This window comes from Malus sylvestris, chromosome 17 (genome assembly GCF_916048215.2).
Source record: "Malus sylvestris chromosome 17, drMalSylv7.2, whole genome shotgun sequence".
Lineage (NCBI taxonomy): Eukaryota > Viridiplantae > Streptophyta > Magnoliopsida > Rosales > Rosaceae > Malus > Malus sylvestris.
Genome location: NC_062276.1, coordinates 5,372,331 through 5,388,337, shown reverse-complemented (window position 1 = coordinate 5,388,337; position 16,007 = coordinate 5,372,331). Strand labels below are relative to the sequence as shown.

Below are 16,007 nucleotides of genomic sequence, written 5' to 3'. Positions count from 1 at the left end.
TACATGTGGTAAACAACAATGCATCCGTTTGGTGCATTGTGCAGATTAAAGCTTCGTCAACCACCAGAAACATGAGTGGAGCCCATGGAGACAAAAGTACCAGGTGGACCCCAATAATCTAATAGCAATAGGCTAAAGAGGTAAGTTTATTTTTTAGAGCAAAGTTTTACTACTTATCTGCTATGTACACAATCACACCCACCCCCCCAATCATTGCCGTCCATTTTGTCTGATAGGTCCCAGCCAAACAATGTTATCAACTAAAGCAGAAAAATAAACAACTTCTTCTCTAACGTGGCACCCTCTGATGGCCATAGGCATCAACATCATGCAGAAATATTTATAGGGATTCTTCTTTGTCCATTTTGTCAAATAGTGACAAAGTAAATCAAACACAAATGTAAAAAGAAATAGCCTTGATATTAGGACCCCCAGGGCCTTTCCCCTAATTTCTATGCCTGAATTTACTCATCTGTGCTCCTCCAACAAGCTGTTTCCTTCACCAGGCAGAAGCCATGGAAGATTTCTGAATCCTGGAGGACACTCATCTCAAATCACAAGGTGAAAAGCTTGAATTTTGTGCTGGTAATTGATCTTTGCTCAAAAAGTTTCCATTTTTCACTTGACTCATCTTACAATCTGCAAGATTATGAATTTTGGATCTGAGTAAAGATTAGGGCTTTTTCGTTTAATCTCAATTATAATGCTGGTCTAATGCTGTGATTGTTAAAGGCCATACTTTTTGAATTCTGGGTTTTGTTGTTTGGTGATGAAAGTTGATTGACATTGAAATTTTTGGTCTTTTGGGAGGAATTGGGTACTAGGGTTGAAACGCCGGAGTAAAATTTTGGTTAGTTGGGGTTTTATCACCATGGATGGTTCTGAGGAATCTTCTGAACCTAGGTCTGCTGTAACTAGTTCGAAATCTATGGGAAATGGGGTTTCAAGTGAAGATGATAGGTGCCCAAAGCAAGTGTCGCCGCTTAGAGGTGGTGGGTCGAGGAACACGAGTCCGTTGGGTTGTGTAAGATCAAGGAATACAAGCCCTTCGAGGCAAAAGGTGGTTAAGACAAAGCCGCGAGGACTGGATGAAGAAACGGCTTCTACATTTGGGAAACCAGTTCATCCTGAAGTTCAAATGGAGGATAATATATGGGCAATGTTGCCCGAGGATTTGTTGAATGAGATATTAGCTAGAATTCCGCCGTTCATGATATTTAGGCTCCGCTGTGTATGTAAACGGTGGAATACAATTCTACAAGATAGAAGCTTTCTTAAGTTTCACTCACAAGTACCGTCTCATGGGCCTTGTCTTCTCACATTTTGGAAGAACTCTCAGACCCCACAATGCTCAGTCTTCAGCTTGCCATTAAAAACATGGTATAGGATTCCGTTCACATTTTTGCCACAGTGGGCATTCTGGTTGGTTGGTTCTTCTGCTGGTTTAGTTTGCTTTTCTGGGCTTGATGACTTAAATTTTAGAGCCTTGGTTTGTAACCCTCTTACACAAACTTGGAGGACATTGCCAAGTATGCATTATAATCAGCAAAGGCAGCTGATAATGGTTGTTGACAGGAAGGACCGGTCGTTTAAAGTTATAGCTACTAGTGATATTTATGGTGACAAATCACTGCCCACTGAAGTATATGATTCGAAGCTCAATACGTGGTCAATTCACCAGATAATGCCTGCAGTTAATCTTTGCTCCTCAAAGATGGCATATTGTGACTCCAGATTATATTTGGAAACCCTTTCTCCACTTGGCCTGATGATGTATCGACTGGACACAGGGTACTGGGAACACATTCCAGCTAAGTTCCCGCGGTCTCTATTGGATGGTTATTTGGTTGCTGGCACCCAGAAGCGTCTGTTTCTAGTTGGAAGGATTGGTCTTTATAGTACTCTTCAGAGTATGAGAATTTGGGAACTGGATCATGCTAAATTTTTATGGGTAGAGATTAGCAGGATGCCTCCGAAGTATTTCAGATCTCTGTTAAGGTTATCAGCCGAGAGGTTCGAGTGCTCTGGACAGGATAACTTGATCTGCTTCACATCTTGGAACCAAGGAAAGGGTCTTCTTTACGACGTTGATAAGAAGGTGTGGTCATGGATTGCTGGCTGTGCACTGCAGTCATACAACAGCCAGGTTTGTTTCTATGAGCCGAGATTTGATGCTTCTGTATACTAAGCAGAAAATTTTGCTCTCCAGTTTTTGCAATTACGAGTCAGAGAATTATTAGCGGATACCATCTCCAGTTGGCGTTGTTCTCTTGATCTATTCTTTTGCTACTTAAAAAAAAATTGATGCTCGATGGATTCAAGGTATTTGACACTGGACTTGTTGGCTAATCTTTTGAGTTGAACAGCCTCGTGTATTGGCAATGTGAGTGCATCCCAGAAAAACTAGTTTTGTAAATGAGATGCTATCGACTGCACTTGTGATATTACCCAATACAAGGGCTTTGTGATGTCTGTTGTCTAGTGATTGAGCAAGGCTTTAGTTTTGAGACAAAGGCTGGGCTTGGTAGAGAAAGAACATGGTCGATCGGAGTAAAAACTGTAAGAAGGCAACTTTTCCAATTCTTGTAAACATTTTGAACTATTAACATACCAACCCGTATATTTTGAAGTGTTACTGTGCCTTGCTCATTTCAGTTAAATTCCTTTTCTGTCTTTTGGTTGGTGATATAGGTCTGTTTTCTCTAAGAGCAGTTCCATTTCCCAGGCAAAAATGATGATAATTTTCTTCATTTCACAATTTTGGACTTGTGACCTGAAGCTTTTGGTTATGTAATGAATGCAAGTGGTGGTAGAAGCCAACCTAGTAAAATTGACCTCTGGCTTTCAAATGGTTAAAGCGCCCATTGGGTTTTGGTTCCTCCCCCATCAACATGGGCCTCTCCATCTCTCACCTCTGCATTATCGGCCTTTGCTTCCACAAACAAGTAACAAATGATAAAAGTTGGGAGTTTTAACAAAACACTCCTGATACTGTTTACTTTTAACGAAAAATTACATTTTTACCTTTAACTGGCACTATTCACTATACCTTTAAAAATGGCTTTTCGTTAAAAGAGAAGTTTTTTTTGACTTTTTGTTAGTTTTCCTAAAAGTTAAGATTGCAATCTAAAGGGAGTCTTTGATCTTGTATTAAAAAAAAAGGGAATTTTTGTTCTTGGGTTCTCAAATGGATCCCTTTACAAGTTCGCATATTGTAAATTGATCATGTTTCTTGTTGATAGTATCCCACACCGAAGATAGTCTTGCACAAACTTCAACACGCATTGTCAAGTGTTTTTGAGTAACATCGTATTAAAGCTTCCTCGTCACACAATAAAATTTGAGTACTTCCTTAAAGTGCTTAAAATAATTTGATAGTATCTCATATTAGAGATGAAAGGTTTGCTTAAAGTGCTAAAAAGTTTATGTGCCTCTAATTGATTTCAAATTGAATGCTCACGTTCTAACATTTTTAATCACATTATCATGACATTGAGTGCTCACAATTTAACATGTATATTTCGCAACAAAAAAAAAAAACATGTATAATCACATTATTGTGAAAGTTAATGGATTTCAATGATCCAACCATTTATATTTTAGATCTTTCCTCAAAGATGAAATTCACCAAAAATAATCCAAGTTCGAAACCATATGACCGTCGGATCAAATGATAGTTATTTTAGTTATTTTTTTTTTTTTTAGCAAAACCGTATTCGTAAATTTTTTTTTTCACTATAAATGAACATCTTAATAGTTTTGGATTTGTCTAACATTTTGCAAAGATAATCTATTAATGATGAATTGAAATATAAACCGTTCAGATCATTGAAAAAAGTTACAATGTGGACCCCATAAAATATGTGTCAAAAAATAGGCCCTCCAATCCTAACCCACATATATAGATATATACACACAAGCATGCATGTGCTGTGTGTCCTTTTTGAGACCAATTAATCAGCTTCTGATTTTAGTGTTGATCAATCCCATGCCTTGATGGTAACTGTGGTAAGACATATACAACTTCCTAAATCTCAAAAGCTTAACCTGGTACAGAAATTAAGACTTGTGCATGAGATGAGATGCATGTCTCTGATCCAATTTTGTATTGATTTATGTCTATAACTTTAAGTGCAGGTAGCTCGGAACTAGCATAAAGGTTCATTCTGGTTTGTGCTCCTCAGCAATTTTCTGTGGTATAGACTGCCACTATCTGGATAACTCTATCAAAATATCTTCCTAAACAACTCTGGAGACGGACAATATTGGTAACGTACAGGAGCCGACTTTCTCCATGCCAATGTATCCATTTCCATTAGTTAGCTGCAGAATTTTTTTCCCTGTAAACTTCTGGGATGCTCTGTCCGTTTTATTAGTTATCAGTGCAGAATGCATTCAAAGCAAGCCAAGAAACTTGCATGATATTTTCTGAGCAAGATGTTTGTTTTTGTTAAAAGTCTTTGTTACACAATAAATTTTGCAGACAATGTTGATAATGTGCCGATAACATGTCAAAATGTTATACTATTGGAATGTTATCTACCAATGCTATCGACATTTTATCAATACGATCATTTAATTAATTAAAAAGGATATAAGTTCTAAATATGGTTCCATTTTAGATTTTGATTTTCAAGTAAGCCAATACTTTGTACGAGAGTTACTTATAGTTTAAGAAGGTGGTGTTAATAAAGCAATATTTGTTGTGTAGGTATGCCGGCCAATATGTCTCGAACCAACTTACTTGGAAACCACACAGTATGCAATGCACTGTTGTCAAGATGAAAGCACTATCATAGAGTTGGAGGTCACGCCCTCGTGTTCTAAAATTGCAACACACCACATATAGGAAGTAGAAACCCTAATTTGTTTAAGGGGAAGTGTTTTGAGCAATTCTATGCGAAATCACTTGTCAATGTTTCTGCAGACTCTTCGGGAACTATGACAGCTTGCCTTCCATCACGGGAAATTTTTAGTTGTGAAGGGAACACATATTTCTCTTAACTCTTAAGCACCCTATTTTTATTTTTCATTCTTATTTATTTCTGTTAAGAGGTCGCACTTGGTGCGATGGCAAGTGCCTTCGCCCATAAGCAGTAGGTCTCGGGTTCGAGACTTGGGAGCTGCCTCTCCATAAATGGGGGTAAGGCTAGCCGACATTCACCTCTCCCAGACCCTGCGTAAAGCGAGAGCCTTGTGCACTGGGTACGACCTTTTTATTCTTATTTATTTCTGTTGTGTGATTTACATTTAATTTCGTCAATTTCAAAATATAATTTTAAGCAAATGATGAGGAAGAAGTGATTCAGTTGATCTGATCACGCTGAAGCATGTGATGTGTTGTGAACAAAATGAATATTCTCCGCTGTAGAAAGACAAAGAAATTAACTTTTGGCAGAAGTCTTGATAGCTTTGTTTAAAAATCTCATGCTTCTACTTGTTTGTAATTTATATTGAAAGGTGACCGAATCTCCGACTGACCTGATCCTTGCAGCTACGATATATTGACCCGATTATAATTATCTAATCATATTTTTACTGTTGGTTGGTTTAGTAATTAATTAAATGAAAAATAAAAGCTGGTATCTGATGACTATATTTAATTAACTTGATCTTTTTTTTTTTACTTTTCAACTTGGTTTTATATAATTAAGCTTACAAAAGTAAGATTTCCATGAAGATTACACTAATACCAACATGCTTACCTTGCAAAATGCCTAATAAAGCTAGTATAATTTTAATTAGTTTACATTTAATTTTTGTAGTGCTGAATATAATGTCTGATATTTTGACCTTCCTCAAATAAGCTAATGCAATTTTCAATTTAACTTGGATGAGTACTGTCCATAGGTTTTTCTCTACCCTGATCATATCAGCATATACTACAAGGGGTTGTTAGTGACACATTTTTTAACAACTAAAATTCTGTATAATTAACTTGTGAAACCACATTTAAAGTTTTGGAAATTGAAAACGTTGTTTTCCTTTCACTGTTTTCTGGTTGCACATGAGGGTTTCGAATACTTTATAGATTTGATTAATTAGTTTCGAGTTCTTCCAAGTCATGTCTGTACCCTTGAGAATTATATTTTATGGGAAAGGGATCCTCTTCGGATCCTTTCCTCTTAATCTACCAAATCAGGGAATCCGTATCATTGAAAATTGATCAAACGGTTGAAGTTATTATAACTTTTGAAGTGAGCCCCTGTTTGTAAAGGTTGGATCAAATTTCAATAACACGGATTTCCTGATTTGGTGGATTAGGAGGAAGGGATCCAGAGAGGATCTATTTCCTATTTTATGGAGGCGAAGTACATGCCTAAACCCTAGCTTGTACTTGGGTTTGAACTTTCTCTATAAAACCCACATCAGTCTGTACAAGTTTCCTCTCTTCTTGTTGTCAATCTAAGATCACTACCCTTTTGCTAGAAAGTTAAGGCTAAGAAGAAACTATAAACACAATGATGCTACAGCTTACAAGCTTGGTAGTAGGGCTTCTTTTTGGTATGCATGCCCTAGGCCAGTTTAGCACTGCACATGCTCATCAAGGTAGATATATACTAGATATGTATAGCTTTTTCTCTTCAATATATTCGGCTGGGGATTTCTCATAAAAAATTTGGAGTATTTTTCTCTTATAACACTCTTGTTTAATTTGTAGGTAAAGAAGATATTTCAATGACTGGGAAACGTGCAGTATTGCCTGATCAAAAGGTAAAGCATACTTTGAACTTGAACTCTCCTCAGAGAGCTTCTTGCACTCTCCTTAGAGAGCTTCTTACACTCCTCAAATAGCACCACTATAATACATGGTGTTATTTGAACTGTGTTTCAGAAGTGCAAGAAGCTTTCTGGGGAATATGACTTAAACCTTTGATTTATAAGCTAATCCATAAAATATGCAGGAGCCAAATTTTGATGGAATTTCAATAGCTGGGTCAAGGATGATAGGGCTTGGAGGAAGGAAAATGGTGGCACACAGAGTGTTAAGGAAATCAGAGCCAGTAAGACCAGATGAGCAGCAAAATGAAGAGGCTAGTACCACTTCCAAGAATCCAGGTGCAAACCGTAGTACTTCTGATGGAAATTGTAACTTTGAAGGAAGGGAAGATCTAAATGTAAAATGTAAACTTGGAGATCGTGATAAAAGTAATACTAGTACTGCTAGTTCTAAGAAGTACTCCAAAGTCTCTCATCATGATTTTGTAGCTTTTGGTGCTGATTATCACGGGCCTGCACGCCATCCTCCCAAACACAATTGAGAAAATTATTTCGAACGTTCTGAGGTTATCTGTCTTCCCCGGCTCGTGTTGTCAGATGCTCTAGTGAAAACATATGTGTGATAGTTATATCACGTAGTAGCTATATTTAGCTAGCTAGCTAGTGTGGTTGTATATATGTATTAGTATTCAAAGAAGATATATGTGTTGGAGGGAATTTTCTTTGCTTAATTTGATGCTTAAGCCTCCTTGCAATGCATGTGAGTAATGGATGGAAAATTATGAGATTACAATTTTGTTTTGTAATGGTTGTGGAACCAATTTTGAGATGATGATTTTGAGGAAAGGTGGCAAATAATACATGATTTATGTTGTATACTTGTTCTCTAATTGCAGGTAAGGATAATCCTAAAGCTTCAAGCAATTTCAGTGGAAAACGTCAAAACCAAATGAACCAACAGGTCTCTCTCTCTCTCTCTCTCTCTCACACACACAAACTTTCGTAATTACTTTCAAATTTTGGCTTTTTTAATTTCTAACATTGGAGGGTTTCAAACCCTGTAACTAGCCAATTCCAATAGCTTAACTTTTGACTTTAATTTGATTCTAACTTGGTTATATGTTTACACATGAACCAGGATGATGTGAAGATACTGGAGCTAACAACATTGAAAAGTACTTCTGCCGGTAGTTTGGAAATTCCCAGGGATCTTATACCAAATCACTCCGAAGATTTCAAGACAAAGCACCCAACAACCGAAGCTCAAATGACTAAAAGTTATGATGAAAAAGACGATCATAAGTTGACAGATAATGAAGCAAGAAGCCTTCTTAAGGCGACAAGAGAGATAGCAAACCTGATGCGTAAAGATTACCACCATCAAATGGGCCGCCGCAAGCCGCCAGTACACAATCTTCAGCCACGGCCTTGAGATTGAGTAGTACTCAGTCTTTTTCAAACTGACGGGTTTAGCTAGCTAGGCTCACAATTTTGCCCACCTAGGAATAATTATTTTCTTTTTTTTTATCAGGCATAGGATACTATAACAAATAGTGCTGTGGAATTAAGTTTGTGCCTTCGTAATCCTGCTAAGTAACTCTTGTGGTCTTTTCTCCCTTTATATAATTCAATTCATGGGATTCTCTTCACGAAGGATAATGCTAGGGAAATTAAATTTGTAGATTAAATTTTGTAAACTAAATGACATGGAAGTTGATGATTTAGTAAACGTGCTCATTCCTATTGATGATAAATTATTTAATTTGCAAATTTTGTCTCCCTAGCACCACCCTCATGAAAAACTTGGTAAAAGGTAAGCGTGCCCTAGCCTTAAAACTTACAAAGAAACTTGGTAATTGTTAGTGTTTAAGTGTTTTAGCTGAAATAAATCAATTCATTTTACTTGTTTTAATTAGAGCCATTGGATTACATTCCAAAACGAATGCTCTAGATTGAATGAGAGTTAACAATGTAGAGTGACAGCTATAGCTATCTCATAGGATAGATGAAATGAATGATTGTGATGTATACTTTCTGTTATGAGAGAGAAAGTGTGATAGTGCTCTGTATTAATTTGCAATCGGTTACATTCCGATTAGAAATGAAGAAGAAATGAAATCAGTTCACTCTTCTTTGTGAATCCTCTCTGAAATTCTCATTTTCTTCCAGAAACACATAATCATCACTCTTCTCTGTAATCTAACAGTAATTGTGTGTTTGGATACTTAGTTGAGACATCTCTCAGAGTAGTCCTGATCTTAATCACTATACTACACTACACCTGTAGCCTGTCTGGGTTAATGTTAGTGACTCATCTAGCTTAGAGCGTGCATGGCAGGAGAGACACGCTAAAACATTAGAAACCCTATTTCATGCTTCATATTTCATATTACCTACTTTCATTAATTATTTAATTAATATGTATCATCATACGTTTAATAACCTGCTAGCCTCTGCAGGTTCCAACTAATTAACTCGTGAGACTGAGACTGACGGTGAAACCACATTCAAAGTTTTGAAAACCGAAAACACTGTTTTCCTTTGAATATTTTATACATTAGATTATTTAGGTTTGCGTTCTTCCCAAGTTCCTGTCTGTGCGCATGAGAACTAATATTTTATGCAGGCGACTGAAGCCCTAGCTTTGACTCGCGGGTCTCTATAATACCCACATTAGTCTCTCCAAATTAGTTTCCCTTCTTTTGTTGTTAATCAACGACTAATTAAGGAAGAAATCACAAAGATATGCAACAGTTTGCAAGCTTCGTAGTTGGGCTTCTTTTTGTTATGCATGCCCTAGGCGAGTTTACTACACATGCTCATCAAGGTATATAGGTTAATCTTCTCCTATTAGTCCATTAATTTGATTTAGAGTATTTCTCGTAGATTTGTATCTGAGAGGTTCTTATGTATACTTTTTGTAGGTAAAAAGGAGTTTTCAGTGACCGGAAATGGACCATCTGATCAACAGGTGCTTGTTATTTCATGATCCTCGTACGTAGGGCAATACTATATATTTGCACTCTTTAGAGAGCTTCTTGCACTCTTATGGTGAAGTGCGCAAAATGACATTCTCGTAATAATTGCACAATTTCAGACGAGTGCAAGAAGCTCTTTGAGGGGTGCAAGCACTTCTCTTGTTTCATGTGCCATTACCAATTATTCATTTGTAAGCTAACCATATAAGTGTATGTGCGGGAAATAATCGATCATGGAATTTCAACAGCTGGGTCAAGGATGACAGGGCTTGGAGGAAGAAAAATGGTGGCACACAAAGTGTTTAGGAAGTTAGAGCCTGTAAGTGCAGTTGGGCCAAATGGAGATACCCGTAGCTCTACTACATCAACGAATTCAGGTACAACCATAGTTTTGATGAAAATTGTGACTTCGTAGGAAATGGAGATCTAAATGTAAAATTTTAAGTTTGGATTGATTATGAGAAAAGTTATACTAGTACTACTACTCCTTATAATAATTGAGAAATTCATTGAAAAACCAAGTTCAATTTTAGATCAGTTTATGTACCCTCGCCGTCTTCTTGTTATAAGATGCGTGCTGTAGTAAAAATATGCGTATGATAGATATATCATGCGTAGCTAGGCTAGTTTGTTTGTATCATTGTATGTATTAATTAGTATTCCAAATTAAAGATATATGCATATTGGAGGGAATTTCTTGCTTTGATGCTTAAGAAGATTGCAATATATGTGTTTATTTGGATGCAAATGAAACTTACCGTACTGCTTTAAGGGTTGATATATTGAGGAAGAAGGTGAATAATACAAAGTTCATGTTAAGATTTTTTGTTATCTGATTGCAGGTAAGGACAGTACTTATCCATTGAAAGAGACTACTAAGTATGATGAAACTGATGATCATTAGTTGACAGAGGAAACAAGAAGGCTTCTTAAGGCAACAAGAGAAACATTAAGCCTGATGAATAAAGATTATAAGGGAAGAGATTGGCGCTGCAAACCGCCCATAAACAATCATGAGCCACAGCATTGAGATTGCCTCAATCTCTAAACCAGTTTAATAATACAGTGATCAGGCCCCTATAGTTAGCTAGTCTGTGTAGAATTGTGGCGTGTACTGCTTTAAGTGTGCCTTCATACAGCTAGCATCTCTGCTAATAATCTGTAGTTAGACTTGTTCTCTGATGTAACTACATCATAGTGCTGATAATTAAGTTAATTATTCTTTATGCAAACATGTAGTTACAACAGTTTATCCATGATTCCATAAAATCAAGAGTCTTGAGCTAGCTAGGTCGATAAATAATCTTAATCACTGATTCGTACAAACATGTTATTACATTTCCACGAGTTGCTTAATGTTTAATGGGATGCAAACAGTTGAACCATTGAAGCAGCTTGTTGCTATAACTGAATATGCAGATTCAGTAAGATGATAAGCATCCCAAAAGAAGTGATTATTTGGTTCGGAACACGGTGTAAGAAATGGAATGCACCCTGAAGTCCCATTTGCCCAAGTAGTGCAGCATGGACTGCTTCCATCCATTAGCCCTGTTCGATCAAAACATATAAATCATTAACAAAATCGAATAAATTAAATGGGAGAGGATAACATAGTTTTTGAATTTACCATATTTAATAGGATTTGTAATTGCATCATAACCAATCCTATTAGCTCGACCAAGAACAAAGAAAGAGCCTTGGAAAATGGTGGTTAAATTTGCAAGCGTTGCGCGAAGCTCATCATTAAAAACTGAGGCTATCATTTGTATCTTCCACACAGTTCACTGTGATTCTGTGCTTTTGAAATTGACGGGATGCATCCAAGCGGACCAATTTCAAACATGACTGTTTTCCTGACTCCTAAATTGTATAGCGTCTGAAACATTTTCACCAAGAACACTAATCATTATTTTACTTAGATACTGAATGACAAGAGAGAAAGAGATCAGATATTGGTACCTCCATATGGCGAGCAATTGCATCCATTAAGACTTGTACAAATTGTTGACGAGAGTAGCGCTTGCTTGTATCGAAGACCGCAGGTTCGAGGTAGTTGTTGATGAAATCATTGCTGCCAACAGAAAACAGAAATATAGATTTGAACAAGTGCTGCAAAAGATCGTTTTGATTTTTTATTTGTCCTGGCAAGTCTGACTTCACTGTTCGTTGAAACAAATCTATCTGGTCTTTTAGATCTAAGCATTTACCCTGCAAAAGTAGAAAAAGATGAAAGAAAACTCATACCAAGTATATATAGCAATTCCTTGCCTGCCAAGCATGTTGGCTGCGATTAATTGGATTTGAATGGTTCTAAAATTAATGATCTCATTAGCAAAACATGATGAAAAGATGGATGTTAATTAAAGAGCACCAGTTAACTAAACCAACTTCATCTAATAATTAATTAACTTGACTGACTCATGCCTAAGCTTACACAATTGGCTTCCAGTTTCTGGTAGAATGCCACAAGAGTCAAATGCATAATTTAGGCCTTTAAGCGCTGTCACCGATCCACGTATGCTCATGTATGGGGGAGGATATGGTAGGCCAAGAAACTCGAGCTAAAAAAAGAAGAGAGAGAGAGAGAGGGAGAGCGAGATTTCAACAGAAAGTTAGAAACTACAGTACAAAGAGTTAGAGCCAATAAAAGATATGAACCGAAAATAAACCAAAAAATTTAGGGAGTTTTAACGAAAAACCCACGGCATTGTTCACTTTAACGAAAAACCACATTTTTATACTAAAAAGTCAAACATGGTACTATTCATTTTACCCTTTATTTTGTCCTTATCGTTAAATCTCAAAGTTTTCAAGCCATTTTTATTAGTTTTCCTAAAAATTTACCTATAAAATCTGCTACTGTTCTGCCATTGGTAAATCTTCCAGTGGCTCCCTTGACAAAATTCACCCCATAAGGCAGATAGTCTGCCTTACAAATAGTTGGCAAAACATTATTGTTACCACTGTCAAACAGTGAATCCTCAAACACATACAGCGCTGGTGCAATTGGCAAACTATGCATCTGCAGTGAGTGAAGATGCAACAAAATAACTGTGAACAAGAATATTAGTGGCATGGGTTTCATTCTCATTTTCTGCCTTAATTTGCTGCTAGAACACCGATATAATATAGGTGTGTGTGTGTGTGTGTGTGTGTGTACATGTATATATTGATGTGATTGGTCAGTTCACGTGGAAGACCAATTGGTGTGAGCTTTTGCCTCGTTTGGCAGCTCGGACTGTACTGACTATTTCTGTCGGATAGGATAAATAGCCACCGGATAGTACTGACTAAATTAGTCGGGCGTTTGGTGCAGTATCGGATTAATGACCGTATTATTTATATTGTGTTTGGTACTGAACCGGATAGGACAAGAAAAAAAAAATTAACAAATCCTTCTTTGTTTGTTGAACTTTTCTCATATTTATACCTATTGAAAACCACACAAATTTTCAAATAACAAAGAAACATAGTAAATTCTTAACAACCGCATCCTCAAGTATGGACAGCAATGCATCTTCTTCATATTGTTTCCAAACCCTTCTACTTCCTTTTGGTTGACTACTTTGTTCACTTTCCATTCCTATAATTACATACACAATAAGATAGCATATAATCAACAGTGCATATAATTAATAGTAAGTGAAAAACCATAAGCAAGTCATCACACTTTTTAAATAAATACATAACCAGTATCATAACCGAATACATAAGAAATCACTATTTGTTCAAATAACAAACCATAACCAAATGACAACATGCATATGTAAGAAAATTTAATCAAATCACACTTGTGCACGCCACTCATTGTACATATTCATGGCCAAAGTGTTTCTCCATGCAGTCCATTCTTGTGTAGGTTGAACACTCTCAATCATATCTTCATCATCATCACTACTTTCAGATTCGTCCAATTTTCAGATTCGTCCAACAAAAATTGTAATATTTTGTTTTAAATGCACTGTATAATCATCCCCATCCCAACAACAAAAAATAAAGGAAAAGCTATGTTAAGTACAAAAATCTCAATCTTTCAACCATAAACATACATATGCAAATGTTAAATACAAAAAGCTATGATACTAAAGCATGTATAAATAAAGCGTTCATCATGCATGGAAGATATTTCCTTCATGCCCGTAGTTCCCTCCATCAGTCCAATCAATTTGGCAAAGAAAAGTATAAACTTCTTTGTATAGAGGAGTATGTAAAATGAACTTAAGCAACTTATACAAATATGTTTGTATAGAACCAATTATCCTATCAACATACACCAACCAATTATCCTATCAACATAATTGAAAAATGTACGCATTCTTCTTTCGTGGCAGTATTTATATATGTATATCCCAAACAGGTAGGTATATATAAAAAAAGGTCGTACCCAGTGCACAAGGCTCCCGCTTTACGCAGGGTCTGGGAGAGGTGAATGTCGGCTAGCCTTACCCCTATTTATGGAGAGGCTGCTCCCAAAGGTAGGTATATATATATATATATATATATATATATGTCCTTTTTTTTAGATACTCTACTTTAAACTATACTAAAGAGAAGGAGAGTTTCATCCTCAAGATGCAATGGATTGAAGAAGAATGTCCTAATCACCAAGCAATCTATCACTTGCAAGTATATGCCTTTTTAGATCAACAGGATCCCAAATATTCAATCCCTACTTAATAACCATTAATTGAATGCAGATTACTATATACTCCACAACCGAATGACCAGTTCTTCAAAATAAAACATTTTTGCTTATTGAATATATTGACTACTATGCAGTAAACCAGAACTTGGGATAGATAATAACCTTGCTTTCAGTCTGGTCTTGCTTCTCTGCAAACTCTTCCCTCTGCTTTGCTTTCTCCTTAAACACCAACAAACACAGGGAGCATCAACAAAACAAATATTTCCTGCAATCATAAAGGCCAGATGCATTAATGTCGCAAACACTATGCCCAAACAATCAATAAGAGAAATTGAACCAACAAAACCAAGACAACCCCTCTAAAAATCTGATAAATACAATGAATAAAATAACTAAAAAAGCTTAAAAGGAACAAGATTTGAAAGCCTAACAATAAAATACCTATATATATATATATAGGTATATATATATATATATGTTTATATGCAGGTGGAGCGAAGGTGAAAGCTGACGAAAATGTTCCACAGAGAGGTAAGTTCTTTATCTATTTTCAATATATTGTTCTTAATTAGCTCATCGTGTTTTCTTTCGAATATGTCCTGTAAAAGCTTTATTTTTCAATTCATAAAAAGTTGTGGGACTCAAAAGTTATAGGCAAGAAGGGAATGTGGTCCAACGCCTGCGAGTAATTCATTGAGTTTCTTGGTAGTAATGCATTTTTTATGTTTTGGCCTCCCTGAAGGGGAAAAACATGCAGAGTCTGTCCTCTTTCTCTTCCACTCGGTGGGTTGGGATCGAAATTCCAGAAAAGGGTTCGAAGGTTTTGGATCAGAGAATCGCAGGAATTCAAGAAAAAAGGAAATGGCTTTGACAGCTTCGAGTCTCAGGTATTCAACCCAACAACAAACCCTAATTCGACCCCAACAACAAACCCTAAAATTCGAACATTCTAATTAAAACACAAAATTACATAATCAATTGCAAAATTACAGAGATAACAATAACTAGATTCAAACAATTGAAAGAAAATTGCAAGAAAATTAGAAAGAGGGGGAAGAACAGAGGGAGAGGCGGAACCTGGGAAGAAGAAGAAGAAGAATGAGAAGAAAACCTGTGAGCGGTGCTTCTGGAGGGGAAGGACAGAGCGAGAGAGCGTTCTCAGGAAGGAGCCGACTAAATTGTCCCGTGGTTTTAGGGGGGACAAGGAAACGGGTGTTTACCGTATAAAATAGGTGGGCCGGATTATTTAATCCGGTGCTTATTTAATCCAAACAGACACCAAACACCGTACTCCGTATTATTAGTACTATCCGATGCCTTATACGGTGTGCCAAACAGGGCCAGTGAGGCGGGAACAGCAGTTTTGGTGACATGTAATGGTAACTGATATGTGATGGTTTGTTTAACTCTCATGGAAATTGAAGTGAAGTGAATTCAAGCAAATTCGTGATCGTTGTTTTGAGAAGTGGCCTAACTCACATCTCATGTGACCACAGCGGCTCCAAAAACTAACTGATGCTGCTAGTTTTGGGTCATGGATTGTGCTTGCTGAGTGTTTGATTATTGATTCAAAAGGGGAAACTCGAAATGTGAAATGATACACTCAACAGATAAAATGAACTAAGCAATCAAAGAAATGAACCAAACGAAGAACAAAATTAAAT

The 16,007-nt window shown here is 36.6% G+C and overlaps 3 protein-coding genes and 1 long non-coding RNA gene across 5 annotated transcripts; 2 read left to right on the top strand and 2 right to left on the bottom strand.

Moving 5' to 3' along the window:
• The first annotated feature begins 366 nt into the window (after positions 1-366).
• LOC126612411 (F-box/kelch-repeat protein At5g15710-like) lies at positions 367-2,629 on the top strand. Of its 2 annotated transcripts, none has more exons than XM_050280810.1 (2): positions 367-561; positions 811-2,629. In XM_050280810.1, the coding sequence occupies exons 1-2, from the start codon at positions 455-457 to the stop codon at positions 2,186-2,188; spliced, it is 1,485 nt and encodes a 494-aa protein (XP_050136767.1). In that variant the 5' UTR covers positions 367-454; the 3' UTR covers positions 2,189-2,629. The 2 variants fall into 2 exon arrangements, with proteins under 2 accessions (XP_050136767.1, XP_050136768.1); XM_050280811.1 differs by having other exon boundaries at positions 411-585.
• A 3,725-nt stretch (positions 2,630-6,354) lies between these two features.
• LOC126612412 (uncharacterized) lies at positions 6,355-8,336 on the top strand. The gene is made up of 5 exons (XM_050280812.1): positions 6,355-6,549; positions 6,662-6,714; positions 6,906-7,059; positions 7,617-7,681; positions 7,859-8,336. The coding sequence occupies exons 1-5, from the start codon at positions 6,462-6,464 to the stop codon at positions 8,150-8,152; spliced, it is 654 nt and encodes a 217-aa protein (XP_050136769.1). The 5' UTR covers positions 6,355-6,461; the 3' UTR covers positions 8,153-8,336.
• A 2,569-nt stretch (positions 8,337-10,905) lies between these two features.
• LOC126610872 (GDSL esterase/lipase 7-like) lies at positions 10,906-12,678 on the bottom strand. Its single transcript, XM_050279017.1, is given in 6 exon segments — positions 10,906-11,246; positions 11,326-11,459; positions 11,461-11,481; positions 11,483-11,574; positions 11,658-11,906; positions 12,133-12,678. Coding segments are annotated over 6 exon segments (759 nt in total). The 5' UTR covers positions 12,181-12,678; the 3' UTR covers positions 10,906-11,031.
• A 675-nt stretch (positions 12,679-13,353) lies between these two features.
• Positions 13,354-15,600, bottom strand: LOC126610874 (uncharacterized). The gene is made up of 3 exons (XR_007618635.1): positions 15,455-15,600; positions 14,506-14,608; positions 13,354-13,659 (listed from the first exon to the last, which is right to left on the bottom strand). It is a non-coding gene; the product is annotated as an uncharacterized LOC126610874 (long non-coding RNA).
• Positions 15,601-16,007: the final 407 nt, after the last annotated feature.